Here is a 14,183-nt window from a genome sequence, read left to right as displayed (position 1 = left end):
CAAGGTCAGAACAACAGCTGTGCCTAGCGACAGTCCACCTACATCTCGAGCCTATCGGTATTCATTCTTTATGACACCTGCAACTGAAGACGAGGTTATGTCTGTTATAAAACACTTGAAAAACAAACGTTCAACTGGACACGACTCATTTTCTGTTGAACTTATCAAGAATATTGCTGAATATATTGTCCCCGTTTTAACAAACCTAATTAATTTAAGTTTGTACACTGGTATATTTCCTACAAAATTGAAAACAAGTATTGTCGTTCCCTTATTCAAAAAAGAAAAATCTATTAAATTGGATAACCTCAGGCCTATCAGTCTTCTTTCTGTATTTTCGAAGATCATTGAAAAAATAGTTAATAGACTGTTAAATTACCTAAATAGAAATATTGTTTTAAATACCAATCAATATGGATTCATAAAGGGTAAATCCCACTGAAGACGCTCTTATTAACGTAACAAACAGAATTTACAGTAGCCTAAATGAAAACAAAAAAGTGACTGGTTGTGTTCATTGATTTTCGAAAAGCGTTCGATTCTGTTAATCACAACGTGCTAATAAATAAACTGGAATCAATTGGCATTAGAGGCGTTCCCCTGAAACTGGTTTAAGAGTTTCCTTACGAATAGGATACCAACAGGTGAGAGTTACAAATAATTTAAGTCCACCTTTGCTTATTAAGACAGGTGTCCCTCAAGGCTCTGTAATGTCTGCAACGTTATTCTTAGTTTTTATAAACGACCTCTTGAACAGCCCTTTGCTGGTGCGGTTAATGCGTTTGCAGACGATATCGCACTTTTCTATTCAGACGAAGACTCACAATCCCTGTACCGTAAAATAAATCACGATTTAGATTTATTACAGAAACTGGTGTAACTCTAATTTTATGATAATTAACGTAAAAAAAACGAAGTACGGTACATAAATTTTGGCTATAGAGATTTTGCTTTTCAATATTCCGATTACATACCACACACTCTTAATTGCACTAAGGTTAACTGTGACTGTTTGAATATTGAGAGGGTAGATAATTTTAATTACTTAGGATTAATTTTGGATGACAAATTAAACTGGAGCGAACATACTCTTAATCTTCATCCGAAAAATTTTCGCATACGCTAAGAACTTTCTACTTTTTGAGACGCCTATGTGATCCAAATTTATTACGAACACTCTACTTTTCTTTAATTCAAATCTAGGTTGCAAATAACGGGTTAATTTGTTGGGGAGGTTCGTATAAAACATTAATGGATAGGTTAAGAGTTTTTCAAAATCATATAATACGTATAATTTTAAATAAAAAAACCACGGGACAGTTCTTTTCCATTATATTGCCAACTACAAATCTTACCTAATACAACACCTTTATGTGTTTAAGGTTCTAAAATTATTCTACCTGAGAAGTGGAATGACGGAACACATTCTTTGAGGTATGACACAAGAAATGTAAGTCGTAAAATCTTTAGAATTCCTAAAGTCAACAAAGAATTTTTTAGACAGTGTTTTCCTCTATTCTGGACCAAAATTTTTTAACATTTTACCTACAGAAATAAAAGACATAAACAATTTAAAATTATTTCTTCGTAAGTTAAAACAATGGCTTTTTGAAAACAACAATACAATTTTGTTTAATTTTGTACTAAAGTAAATGCTCCTGTTGTGTTGTACGAATCCTCTTATCTATTTTTTGAAAGTTAAAAAATTTAATCTTTTTGTTTCTTTGGTTAGTTTTATTTACTATTTTTGTTCTTATGTTGTGTATGTCGGCTACTTGATCCTACTCGTTTTACCTTTTTTATTTTATGTTGTTGTGATTACTATTACGTTTTTATTCTGTCAGTGATATTGTGTATGATATTCTGCATCTTGTATTGTATAGTATTATAGGTATTTATATTAGGCGCCAGAGAGTGGCATTCTGGCTGTTTTTTATTAAATTGTTTATTGTGAACTGAACTCACAACAAGTTGTTATTATTACTTTGAATTTATAATTTACATGCAGCTAACCACATTACTGGCAGCGTGGTTAGCTTATTCTTAAGAAACTTATGTATATTTTTGTATTTTGAAATTTTATGGAAGAATAAATCATTATTTCATTATTTCAGTTTTTAAAAACTAAATGACAGAATAGAAGAGTTGGTCGTCATACTTTGGGTTGCGTTGATTAAGTTAAAAATAGTACTGGACTCATAATTTCGTTTTGGATACACAATAGAGTGGTAAAACATTATTTATTTGCTTGTTAATATCCAGCATTATATTAAAAAACACACAAAAATAATACAAAATGTGAAAAAATTAAAACATGATGTTTTTTAATTTGAAAAACTATAGTCAAACACTACTTTGTATAAATTGGTTTGCCCTTAATATTTCAATTAACCATTTGAGGTCTTTTGCAATAATTTCCTTGATTATTTGGGTAAAACTCAGAACAAATCCACATAGGCATTATTATATTTTCGAACTGATTCAACACATTTCTATATAAATTAGAACAACACTCCAAGATTCCACGAAACTAAAACGTTCAGTGTGAAGGTGTTACACAAGTAAAGTTTCGACTAATCTACAGCAAGCAACATAATGCAAGTCCCGTGAGACAAGACGTGTGTATGGCTTACATTCACTATGGCTCGTGACAACCCAAGTATTAACTCCTAAACAGAGAACAAAGCACTGTTTGCCAGTACAGTTTACCGAGCTCGAGCTATTTACTCTCATGCTTTAATAAAATAACACGTACATGCATACAGATAGATTTCAAACTCGTATAATCTAATTATAGTTAAAAATGAGTTTACTATAACAATAAGTATGATCCTCTAAAATACTATAAGAATTCTGAAACACTCTACATGTGTGTGTTTAAACGATTTTCATACAACCACTTTGAGGTTGCCATGTCTTGTTCATGTACCAGGTATGTCGAGGGATTCATCGCGAATCCCTGTTTGGACTACGGGTAATACCCTAGCTTTATGGCCTTGAGTTACTGTTCAACACCCCAACAAGGGTGACGGCAATCACACAATCGGCTATCGTCAACGTTACCTCAAACCTCCGTAATGTCACAGTGTCTGTGGTCAACACATATATAATCCGTGGAAAAGCATTAGAAAGGAAAGCCTAATATTTCCAAAGTTTTAAAAGACACAAAAAAAATTGAGCTCTTCTCAACAATTTACTTGAAAAAGTACAGTGGGATTTGTTGAACCGTGGTGACTAGTGGAACAGCAATTCAACATTTTTACTAACTGCTTTAATTTTAATTTCATTCTCTGGTGCATAATGAAAACTGCCAACCTTTTTTAGAAAAATTGAAGAAATAAAAGGATTACTAAAGACATTTTTTTCAATAGATAAAGCGTCACTTTTCTCAAATTTATGGAAAAACACTCAGGACGAAAAGCATTTTCAGCTTATTGTAAAAGAATCTACAAAAAGTTATTCAAGCTGGGAAAGCATATGATGTCTTTAAAACAATTTTGACCTGAAAATATTTCTTAACTACTTGGTACACCATTACCAATAAGACCACTCATCATAAAAGTATCCAAATCAAAATTGGTGACCAACTTGTGACTGGTGGAACCGAAGTTGCAATTGTGTCTACCAGGTTCGTCGCCCGTCAGCTCCTCAAGCTAACCCCACGCGAAGAAAACCCAGTTGCCACAATGGCTCTGGTTCCAGTCATTGGAGAAGAGCAGGACAGAATCGTAAAACAGCTCCCATCCTAAACGTCTAAAGATCTCAATTCATTCCTCATCACTCCTAAGGTTTGAAAAGCAATTACAATTAAAAAAAGATGGCTCTAGAATTATCAATAACTACAAGCTTCCACTAGTTAGTCAGTCCTAAGCAAAATATTTGAAAAATTAATTTCAATGCAAATGATTCTATTTCCAAACAAACTTGTGATCGTTAGTCTTGTCGATATGATTGTGGAGTTGCTGAAAGGTTGAAGTCGCATTTACTCAGTATTACCAGATCTTTTCAACAAGTAGTCACACAGTATATCATCCGAATAGATCATTTTGAGTAATAACTAAACAGGTACATCAACACAGTGAATGCAGTTCTTTTAGATGTTAGAAACATAATACGTGATAAAACTGAACACTAAACATATTTTATTGAATTGCAAAGATATTCACCTATATTACAATACATTTTTGTTGTCTGGGTGTCTATGATGTAGGTAGTTTGTATTGAGCTCTTCATAAGAACATGACGCAAGATTCCAGGTGTTAGGTCTGTGACAGCGTAAAATTCCTAACATTTTTAATTGGGGGAGGTTTTTATTTCTTGGGCAAAGTTTTGTAATTTTACTTTAATACTAACATGGGCCTAACATATTATTTGCAGATGAAATTAAAATCGGGGTTTTAACGTACATTGACTGAACGGGTGCAACAATTTAAAACTTATTCACCAAAACTCTACACTTTAACGGGCTTTTATCAGAGGTACCATATGGAATGGAATACATTTTGAAAATTTTGAGTTTGGGTAATTATGAGGGAAAGTAATTAATCCCCATTTCATAACACTTTTTTTGTTTCCACTAACAAGTAACAAAATATTTGACGATAGAAATTCGCTAAATTGTTTATTATTAAAATAAAAATGGTAGAAACTTTTCAAAAGAACACCCTGCACAGTAGTCTTCATAGAGGACATCAAGGTAAATTCTAAACAATATAGATTTTCCAGCGCAGCTCGGAATTCATTATACAACTTAATGAGGTATTTTCACATCCTCTGGAACCATTAACGAATGCTAAGATACATGCACCATTTCATGGCCTTTAAAGTCCATACAATTTATTTCCTGACATAAATATCTAACTACTAAAATAATAGTAAAACTTTTTTCGAGGGAGGGCAACGAATCCACCTATTGATATCAGGGGTTTCCATAATCCCAACTACCCAGTGTTTCGGACACTCCCTAGAGAAGATTTCTGAGGCCACTTCTTTTAATGGTTAAACTGTATACTAATATAACTTTAAACGACCCCAATCTTAAAACCTAAAAGTCATAAAAAAATACGGATGAAACAATTTTGCTTGGAGTTACTTAACAATTTTATGAAAAGTGTCAATTTTGATTTAGGTTGTAAAACCTGAGATAACATTTTTGTTCAAATGCGAATGGCAGTCATCTTAAAATGGTTTATTGGTTAAGACTGGCTATTGAATTATCCTAACTATAAATACTATCTCTACACGAAATGTAGTTTGTATCAATTAAGAACTGTGGTTGTTATCGTGTTCACAATTTTTCTCGCAATGTTGTAACCTATACTTTGTAAAATTTTTTTTACCCACTATGTGGAAACCATATACGATATAACAAAAAACACGATGAAACAAACATTATTGTAAATGATCTGAAAATTCTAAAATCCTTTTTGTTCTGCGCTAAATGCATAATAACTAATATGTATTCATTCCTTTCCCAAACTTTGAACGGCCTCCATCTTTAAACCTTAAGAGATATCGAAAAAGTGAAGAAATAAAATTTGTTTTTAATCAATATTTGTAACAAATTAATGGTTTTGGGTCTATGTTTGGATTTAGTTGAGTTAAGATTTAGGCTGCCATCTCAAAGTTTTCATTCTTTAAGACTGACTAACCAACTGGTCCAAGCTAAAAGCAAACTCTAACCACCAAGAGTGAATCTCACACCTTTGACACTAAGGGCCTCCACCAAGTTTGTTGCAGCAAGATACAGCACAGTGCACTTACCCAAATTGAGTTGCTGTGGTCCGTTATCTTTACCTCATTGTGATCCACAATACTAGTTGCATCAATGACACCGGTCCTCTTGACCTCACCAGACCTGTCCACTATAATGTGGTCTAACAAGGTGGTGGAGGTAGCTGCTTATTTTAACTTTATTGTCTCTTTCAAGAAACGGCATAAGTATTTAGTTGATAATATTTCAATATTTATTCTTTACTTTCATAGCCAAAAAGAGAGTGAAACAAAAGTGATAGAAAGGTGTACCTCACAAGAGAAGGTCTATACAAGTTCCATCCCATGACCATCAAAATGGCAGCAAGACACTCAATACCAGGGGGCCCTTCGGAAAGGCTGTATTCTTCTTGAATAATCCTTTAAGTAAAGGGCCACAACGCCACCAGTTGTGCCCATTGTCTGACCTTTTACTTTTTCTTTGTGGTCCATGTACAGCAAAGTGTATTCCGGTATATTGTACCTGTTCTAAGGGGTGCCAGGACGAAGGCAGGTTTCAGATACTCCAAAAATATATAAATCTCACTTCAATGTACTCATAGCATCAAACCCTGTTAAAGATCTCATGTTGACTTTAAGTGCCCATGATTATCAGTCACCAGTCAAGTGTGATGGCTGAGAATCATCAAAGCTGACGCCTGAGCCACGACTGCTCTTGAGGAACTTCTCAGCTCTGGGACCCCGACCAGCACCTGATGTGACTTCACCCAAGTTACCAGGGACAGGAATTGGTTCCTCAATCTGAAACCACAAAGCCGCAGAAATAGCATCCCCAAACAGTGACCCTAAATGAGAGACAGCCCTTCCATTAAAGTAAGTACACCCTATTCCGGGAGAGGTTTCATTTAATGACACAAATGTTTGCTTCACGAATTCAATTAAAAGTTCCTAGTAATAATATCTGGTCTAATTAAAACACTGCCCAAGATTTAACTAGTACAGAAGCCTTGGTGTGTTCTGCCTCGTTTGGCTATCGTCAAACAAGGTCCGCCACCATCTCACCTGTGACTCCGTTCGTCTCAACTGAACAGAGATATTTTATGTTCACTTCTAGCAACTCTATCTTCGTCACGAGGTGCTGGTTCTCCGTTATCTGGGTACAATTCTTCCCTGCCTCTCAAGCAGGAACACCTGTTGATGTTCACTTCCTCACCACTGATAATCCTTTGCTGCAGTCTCGCGTTTTCCTCCCTGAGCCTAGCTAGCTGTGTGCTGAGTCTGCACATCCCAGCATACAGCTGAGACAACAATCAGCGATGTCAGTAGATGTTGGCTTGTCATAGAGCAGCTCAACCTCTTCAGCGAGCTCGCTGTTTGATTTGGCCAGGTCTTTTAAGTTGGTCATCACGACAGTAACATGGGGCACTAGTCTTTCAATGGCCCTCTACCAAAATGTACATTCCGCAATATTATGAAGGTTATTAAAACTAATCAAGCATCTTTTATAGTGAGATATGTTATAAAAAAGATGTTTGTTACGTTGTTACAAAACAAATTACAAATATTGACTATAAAATTTGCATTATAAGTAATAATTTTAAATAGAATTTACCTGCATGACTGTAGAGAAAGAATTGATAAAACTGCATCTGAGAAAGTTAGCTTAGCTAAACATTCTAGAAGCTAAAATTCCCAGTACTAAAATGCTCTGTCTGATTATTAGACACTTTGCACCAATGGGTTAATCTGCCATTTATATCTGTATTTATTTGTGAACACAATTAATTTTTAATGTAATAAAGGAATTTACTTAAATACAATTAATCACACATTAAAAAGTAAAAAATTAAATCAGTAATAATATACCACACCATATCGGGTAATGCCGAGTACTGAAAGGTGTGAGCAGCTCGTGCTTCATCCATCTGAAGCCGCTTTCTAATCTCAACAGTGTTAAACTGTAAAATTGTTTAAATGCAAGGAAAGATTATAAAATGTACAGATTATAAAAAAAATTATACTCAAGAAAATACTAAAATTGAACTTCTAATCACAAATATGATAACGTTTTGGTTTTGGAAATTTTATAAGAAAAATAAATGTGAAAAGAACGTACTTACACAATTAATATTTACAAAGAGATGTGATGTAAACTAACAATTTGTAATTATGACCTTTAAGGAGGAATGGAGGGGGAATTAAGAGGGGTAGGGGATGAGGAATTTTGGCCAGACACATATATATACCTGTAGCAGTGGTGGGTAGAGAAAAGATTAGCTAGAACCACACATTTACTGGTGGCCTTGACACAAGTGATAGAATAGCTGTATGCCAAAACCATGTTGAAGAAGTTTAATATCCGTTGATTATGACTAAACGATAACTTCACATTGTCTGGATTACTTCAATGAAATGTATCCACCACTTACATTATTATAATTTGTAGCAAAGTAACTATCGCTTGTTTGACACTTTATATTATTGTGTAATGTCTTGATTTATCCTGAAAAAATTATAAAGTTTAAAGAGTGAGTTTACCATCTGCACTAAATTCAGAAAAAAGTTTATTTGGTAAGTAATTTTTAACACACAACAGGTTCTACAAAATTGTGAGTGTCCAGCTTGTAGAACATAGTGAAGCCTTAAAGTACTTGAAATGCTCATACATCAACAAGGCAGATCAGGATCTGGAAGACAGTGAAGGCAGATATTGAGATTAATTATTTCTCTGAAGTTATGGAATTGAGCACAGTGATTAGCACTATGGACGTCAACATCAGGGAACATGGATAATACACTAACATATCATACCAACATGTTCATTGTATTGTCGTGGGAAATTAATTAGATTTCAACTCTTATCAAACCACTTAATTTGTATTTAGCTCTTGTAAACCTTTATGACATCCAAAATTAAGAAAATAAAAATAACTAATTAATGAACATTTTAATGTATTCCTTCCTAATTTGATGTTTGTGAATAGTTTGTTTTTTTTTATTTGGTTATATTATTAAAAAAATAAACATAACATGACGCGTTATAGCATTAATACACAACAATATTATTATATTTCTAAATCTTATCCATTTTAACAAGCTCTTCCAAAAACAAGTGCTTTTTTTAGCATTAAAGCTCTTCCATTTTATGAAATCTTAAGGATTGTGGCTAGTGTTTACGTTTGGTTTTGCTTACCAAAATCTATGTTTAAAATCTTACTTAAAAATACAATCGAAATGTTGTCAGTTCCTCACTAAAGTTTTGGACAAGTTTGACTATTGAATGGACATACACAATGCAACACAGAGTGGTGGTGGAGCACCCATGATTTATAATGTAAAACATATCATAGCCCACCTGAACATAGGCCGTGTTCTGTCATGGTATTCTATGTGTCTAAGTTCATCATTTTTGATAATACAAGCATAAAAAATGTGATGATTCTTTTTGGAACACCTAAGATTTATAAAAGTATAACTATAACAAGACTAGGTCATGTAAACGATAAAAATTACTTTAAAAGAAAGTGTTATAAGTCATTTATTCATTAGAAACTGTTAACTGGTATTTGTTAAAACAATGAGTAACTCCTGAGTGTCCAGTCCAGTGCTCTAGGCTACTTTAACAGACAAGCCAAATCAAGAGACATTCTTATTAGAGCAGTATAGATGTGTTAAATTTACACAAATAAGTCTCTTTCAGTTGGCTTTAACATTTATAATATTATGCTACACATTTTTAAAAAATCTTTGTTTTATTGTGGTTTATATTAATGAATCACATTACGGTATTGTATAAAAACATAATTCATGCTTAAACTTGCTGTGGCATGGCCAGGAATTATTTGTGTTCATTATACATAAGAAGAATGGGAATACCAGAGGATATTGATAGTATGAAACAAGAAAAATAGTACACAATCCAAAATATCCTTTCTCTTGGTACAGCTATATGTTGTTGATTAGTTATATGTAATCAATTAGAATGTGTTCAGTAAATAAATATAAAGACATTTAACATGTTTAAAAATAAATTTATTAGTCAACAATAAATTACATTATTGAACTATGAGGTAGTAACTATCATATACACTTAATTATTATTAACTAGTAATTCACAGAGAGGAAATAAACTTAAATCTAATCAACTGTTAGAATGTAATAAAGTATTAAAATTACAGTTGTTTTTTTTTTTTCAAAATAAACCTTGAATTCTCATTTGTACCTATACAAAACGAATGAGTGAATACAAGTATAACAAACTTTCTAATCTAAATCATAAACATTTCATCAAAAATTTTGATTGGTTTCTATTAAAACGTACAGTTTTTAAATACAGTATTTAAGTCAATATTTGCAAGTGTCCTGGCAAATTTTAAGTATAGAAACCTTGAACATTAAAACGAGGCTCTTTGAACCCAGTAGCTATTACCCGATAAAGTCTAGTTGTGAATTCTAGAGTCTCTTGCGGAATGTTTAGGACTACCTGTAACAAAATAAAAATTTATTTCATAAAAATTAAAAAGTATATAATATTGGATTGAAAAAAAAAACACACACACATATTATACCACAAAAAAGGAGACTTCTTTTGGTAGTTGGTACAACTAGCAAGGGTAGAGGTGTTGGTGGAGTGAAAGAGATTGGAGTTATCTGATGATGCTCAAAGCAGTGAATGGGGAGGGAATGTAAGATGTAACAACTGGCAAGGGGAGAGTGTTGGTGAAGTGTCAGAGATTGGCGTTATCTGACGATGCTGTGATGCTTCAAGCAATGAGTGGGGTGAGACTGTAAGTGTAAGATGGTACAACTAGCAAGGTGAGAGTGTTGGTGGAGTGACAGAGATTGGCGTTATATGACGATGCTGTGATGCTTCAAGCAATGAGTGGGGTGAGACTGTAAGTGTAAGATGGTACAACTAGCAAAGGGAGAGTGTTGGTGGAGTGACAGAGATTGGGGATATCTGATGATGCTCAAAGCAGTGAATGGGGAAGGACTGTAAGATGAAACAACTAGCAAGGGGAGAGGTGTTGGTGGAGTGACAGAGATTGGCGTTATCTGATGATGCTTCAAGCAATGAGTGGGGTGAGGCTGTAAGTGTAAGATGGTACAACTAGCAAGGGGAGAGTGTTGGTGGAGTGTCAGAGATTGGCGTTATCTGACGATGCTGTGATGCTTCAAGCAATGAGTGGGGTGAGACTGTAAGTGTAAGATGGTACAACTAGCAAGGGGAGAGCTGTTGGTGGAGTGACAGAGATTGGCGTTATCTGACGATGCTATAATGCTTCAAGCAATGAGTGGGGTGAGACTGTAAGTGTAAGATGGTACAACTAGCAAAGGGAGAGTGTTGGTGGAGTGACAGAGATTGGGGATATCTGATGATGCTCAAAGCAGTGAATGGGGAAGGACTGTAAGATGAAACAACTAGCAAGGGGAGAGGTGTTGGTGGAGTGACAGAGATTGGCGTTATCTGATGATGCTCAAAGCAGTGAATGGGGAGGGACTGTAAGACAGTACAACTAGCAAGGGGAGAGTGTTGGTGGAGTGACAGAAATTGGTGTTATCTAATGATGCTCAATGCAGTGAATGGGGAGGGACTGTAAGAAGGTACAACTAGCAAGGGGAGAGTGTTGGTGGAGTGACAGAAATTGATGTTATCTAATGATGCTCAATGCAGTGAATGGGGAGGGACTGTAAGACAGTACAACTAGCAAAGGGAGAGGTGTTGGTGGAGTGACAGAGATTGGTGTTATCTGATGATGCTCTGATGCTTAGCGTATTTACTCTTATAGATTTACAATTTTACACTTTAATGGTTTAATATGTTTTACTGTGTTAGTTTGTTTAATATAGGTGTTTACTAATTCATATTCACATTATATTATTGGGGATTAATATAAAGACTTAAATTGAATCTTCTACTTACTACATTAATCGAATTGACCACATGATGTATTATTGTCCTCATATCCTCATGTATAACAATAATAATGAGAGGACAAACTTTGAACCTAAACTGCTTCTGATTATAGTACAGTTTAGTCAACTGGTACTGGGTTAGTTACAGCAGTGTTGTAGGTCTATTGTTTTACTTTATTGTAACATACTGATTTAATATTGCTAATGCCCCATTTTTCTGTACATAGTCTTCTCTCATATTAACTGTTTAGCCACGTAATAAGAAAGTAATCAGCAAAAGGATGGACTTGAAATAAAACTAAAACTTGATCACTTAGGTGATCTTTGTAAGTGTTTTAAGATATTAGCTCTACTATATGACTGCTCTGTAAAGTGAGGTAAAGCTGATGTTTAAAATATCTAGTTATTGAGATGTAGTAGACTGTAAGTTGAAGGCGTTTCATGTTATAACTTAAAACTTTTTTATCTCAATAATATCTGAGTATATAAAAACATTCGGACTGTTAATTATTTGTTTCCAAAGAGAATGTTTACATATCTTGAGAAAATGCCTGAAAATTAACAGATAATCCAAAACATATGCAAAGCAGACTACTTAGTATTAAATTTAATCTTTATGTCACCTGGTATAACTTTTAATCTTAGTTGAAATTTTTATATGGCCACTAAGCCTAAGTTTGTAAAGAAATTTAGTAGAAAATAAGAATTAACAAACCTTGGTTTTAGTGACAGTGTTATGTATAACAATTTCTTCCTTCTCAGAATCTATTACTGTTCGCATCAGAGCTTCTTCAGTATTGAGATTTGTTGTCAAGAACACTTCAGAGCCTTTGATGATTAGGCTATTTCCTTCTTTCTCAATTCTGAAAAAAATATTTTCTATTCAAAACAACAGTTTTACATTGTCAGATATGCTTCCAATACAAACCTTTATAGACAAAAAATGTATGAAACTTACCTACTAACTTTTATTATTACTTTTGACATGTAATCAAGGAAAATCTTTTAATGCAAGTAATTATTCATAATAATGCAATGCTATCACCCTCATTTCAACAAATTGTGATATGTTTAGAGAAATCAGAATTTAATACTTTGTAGATTCTGGCAGGAAATCCACAAACTGCTACAAATTGGCAACCTAAAACTATTTTTATTGGCCAACACAAACTTATAGATGCTAATTTGATATAGCATTTCAGTAGTGTTTCTAATGAAGTTCTATTTTCATAATATGACTATCCATCTTAATATCATATTATTTGTTCAGTGATGCTAAAATACTATTAAGAATTTGAGATGCAGTAATCTAAACGAATTTTTGTTAAAAAAATAGTCTTCAGTTGGGGTAGTAACAATGTGTACCCCAACACACCGTACACATCGTATTTGTTTTCATTGTATTTAGGATGAAAACCTTACAATTTTTAACTAATTTTACTTATGCAAGATATGTCCAAAAAATATATTCTGTTTGTGGCATTTGCCGTTAAAACACTGTGAGTGCAGTTCGGTACATGTGTATTACTAACACTTAAATTACGAGGGTCGTCCACAAAGTAACCTCTGTTTTGAAATAAAAAATAAACCAGTTGAGATACAAAAAGTTTATAATATAAATGTTAAAACTATAGCTTTTCTCTACTTTTCTACATATTCACCATGCAAATTCAAGCACTTATCATATCTTTTAACAGTTTTTGAAATTCCGTCTTTAAAAAAATCTGCCGCCTGAGAACGTAGCCAACCTGTCACAGCGTTTTGAAGCTTTTCATCACTCGCAAACCTCTGAGATGCAAGCCGCCGCTTCAGGAAAAGATGGAAATCACTGGGAGCCAAGTCCGGGCTGTAGGGGGGGTGGTCAAAAACGTCCCATTTGAACTTTTCCAAAAGTTCTATTGTTCTTTGAGCTGTATGAGGGCGGGCGTTGTCATGGACAAAAACAACACCAGATGTCAGAAGACCACAACGCTTGTTTTGAATCACTCGTCGTAGCTGTTTTAAGATTTCACAGTAAACTGCAGCTGTAATGGTTGTACCACACTCCATAAATTCAACAAGCAAGATGCCCTTAGCATCCCAAAAAACTGTAGCCATCAATTTTCTCGCTGAAAAAGATTGGTGAGCTTTCTTTGGCTTGCTTGGCGAAGCTGTATGACCCCATTGCATTGACTGTTGTTTTGTTTCGGCATTCACATAGGCTACCCAAGTCCCATCTCCTGTAACAATCCTGTTCAAAAATGTTTCTCCTTCAATGTCATACTGAGTAATAAAGTCTATGGCAGAACTCATTCTTTTCATTTTTTGATCATCGGTGAGCTCTTTTGGAATCCAACAAGCACAAAACTTGTGATAGCCTAGTTTTTCTGTCACTATCTCATGCACAAGACTTAGAGAAATTTCAGGAAAATGATCTGAAAGTTCCGAGATTGTGAAGTGACGGTTCTCATCCACTTTGTTCACCAAGAAATCACTGACGAGAGATGGCCTACCACTCCGGTCTTCATCGAGAACGTTCGTTCTTCCATTAAAAAAAAAAAAAAGAATTCATTGAC

At 34.2% G+C, this 14,183-nt stretch overlaps 1 protein-coding gene across 1 annotated transcript in view; it reads right to left on the bottom strand.

The window, feature by feature from the left end:
• Positions 1–9,728: 9,728 nt before the first annotated feature.
• LOC124369843 overlaps positions 9,729–14,183 on the bottom strand; it is a 337,436-nt gene continuing 332,981 nt past the window's right edge. Inside the window, exons 21-22 of the mRNA XM_046827974.1 lie at positions 12,344–12,491; positions 9,729–10,195 (exon numbers count right to left, since the gene is read on the bottom strand). Of these exons, the coding sequence (XP_046683930.1) occupies positions 10,085–10,195; positions 12,344–12,491 (259 nt within the window). The 3' untranslated portion in view covers positions 9,729–10,084. The remainder of the gene's footprint in view (positions 10,196–12,343; positions 12,492–14,183) is intronic.

The sequence above is a fragment of the Homalodisca vitripennis genome, chromosome X (genome assembly GCF_021130785.1).
Source record: "Homalodisca vitripennis isolate AUS2020 chromosome X, UT_GWSS_2.1, whole genome shotgun sequence".
In the NCBI taxonomy this organism is placed as follows: Eukaryota; Metazoa; Arthropoda; class Insecta; order Hemiptera; family Cicadellidae; genus Homalodisca; species Homalodisca vitripennis.
This window is presented reverse-complemented; position numbering and strand designations above follow the sequence as displayed.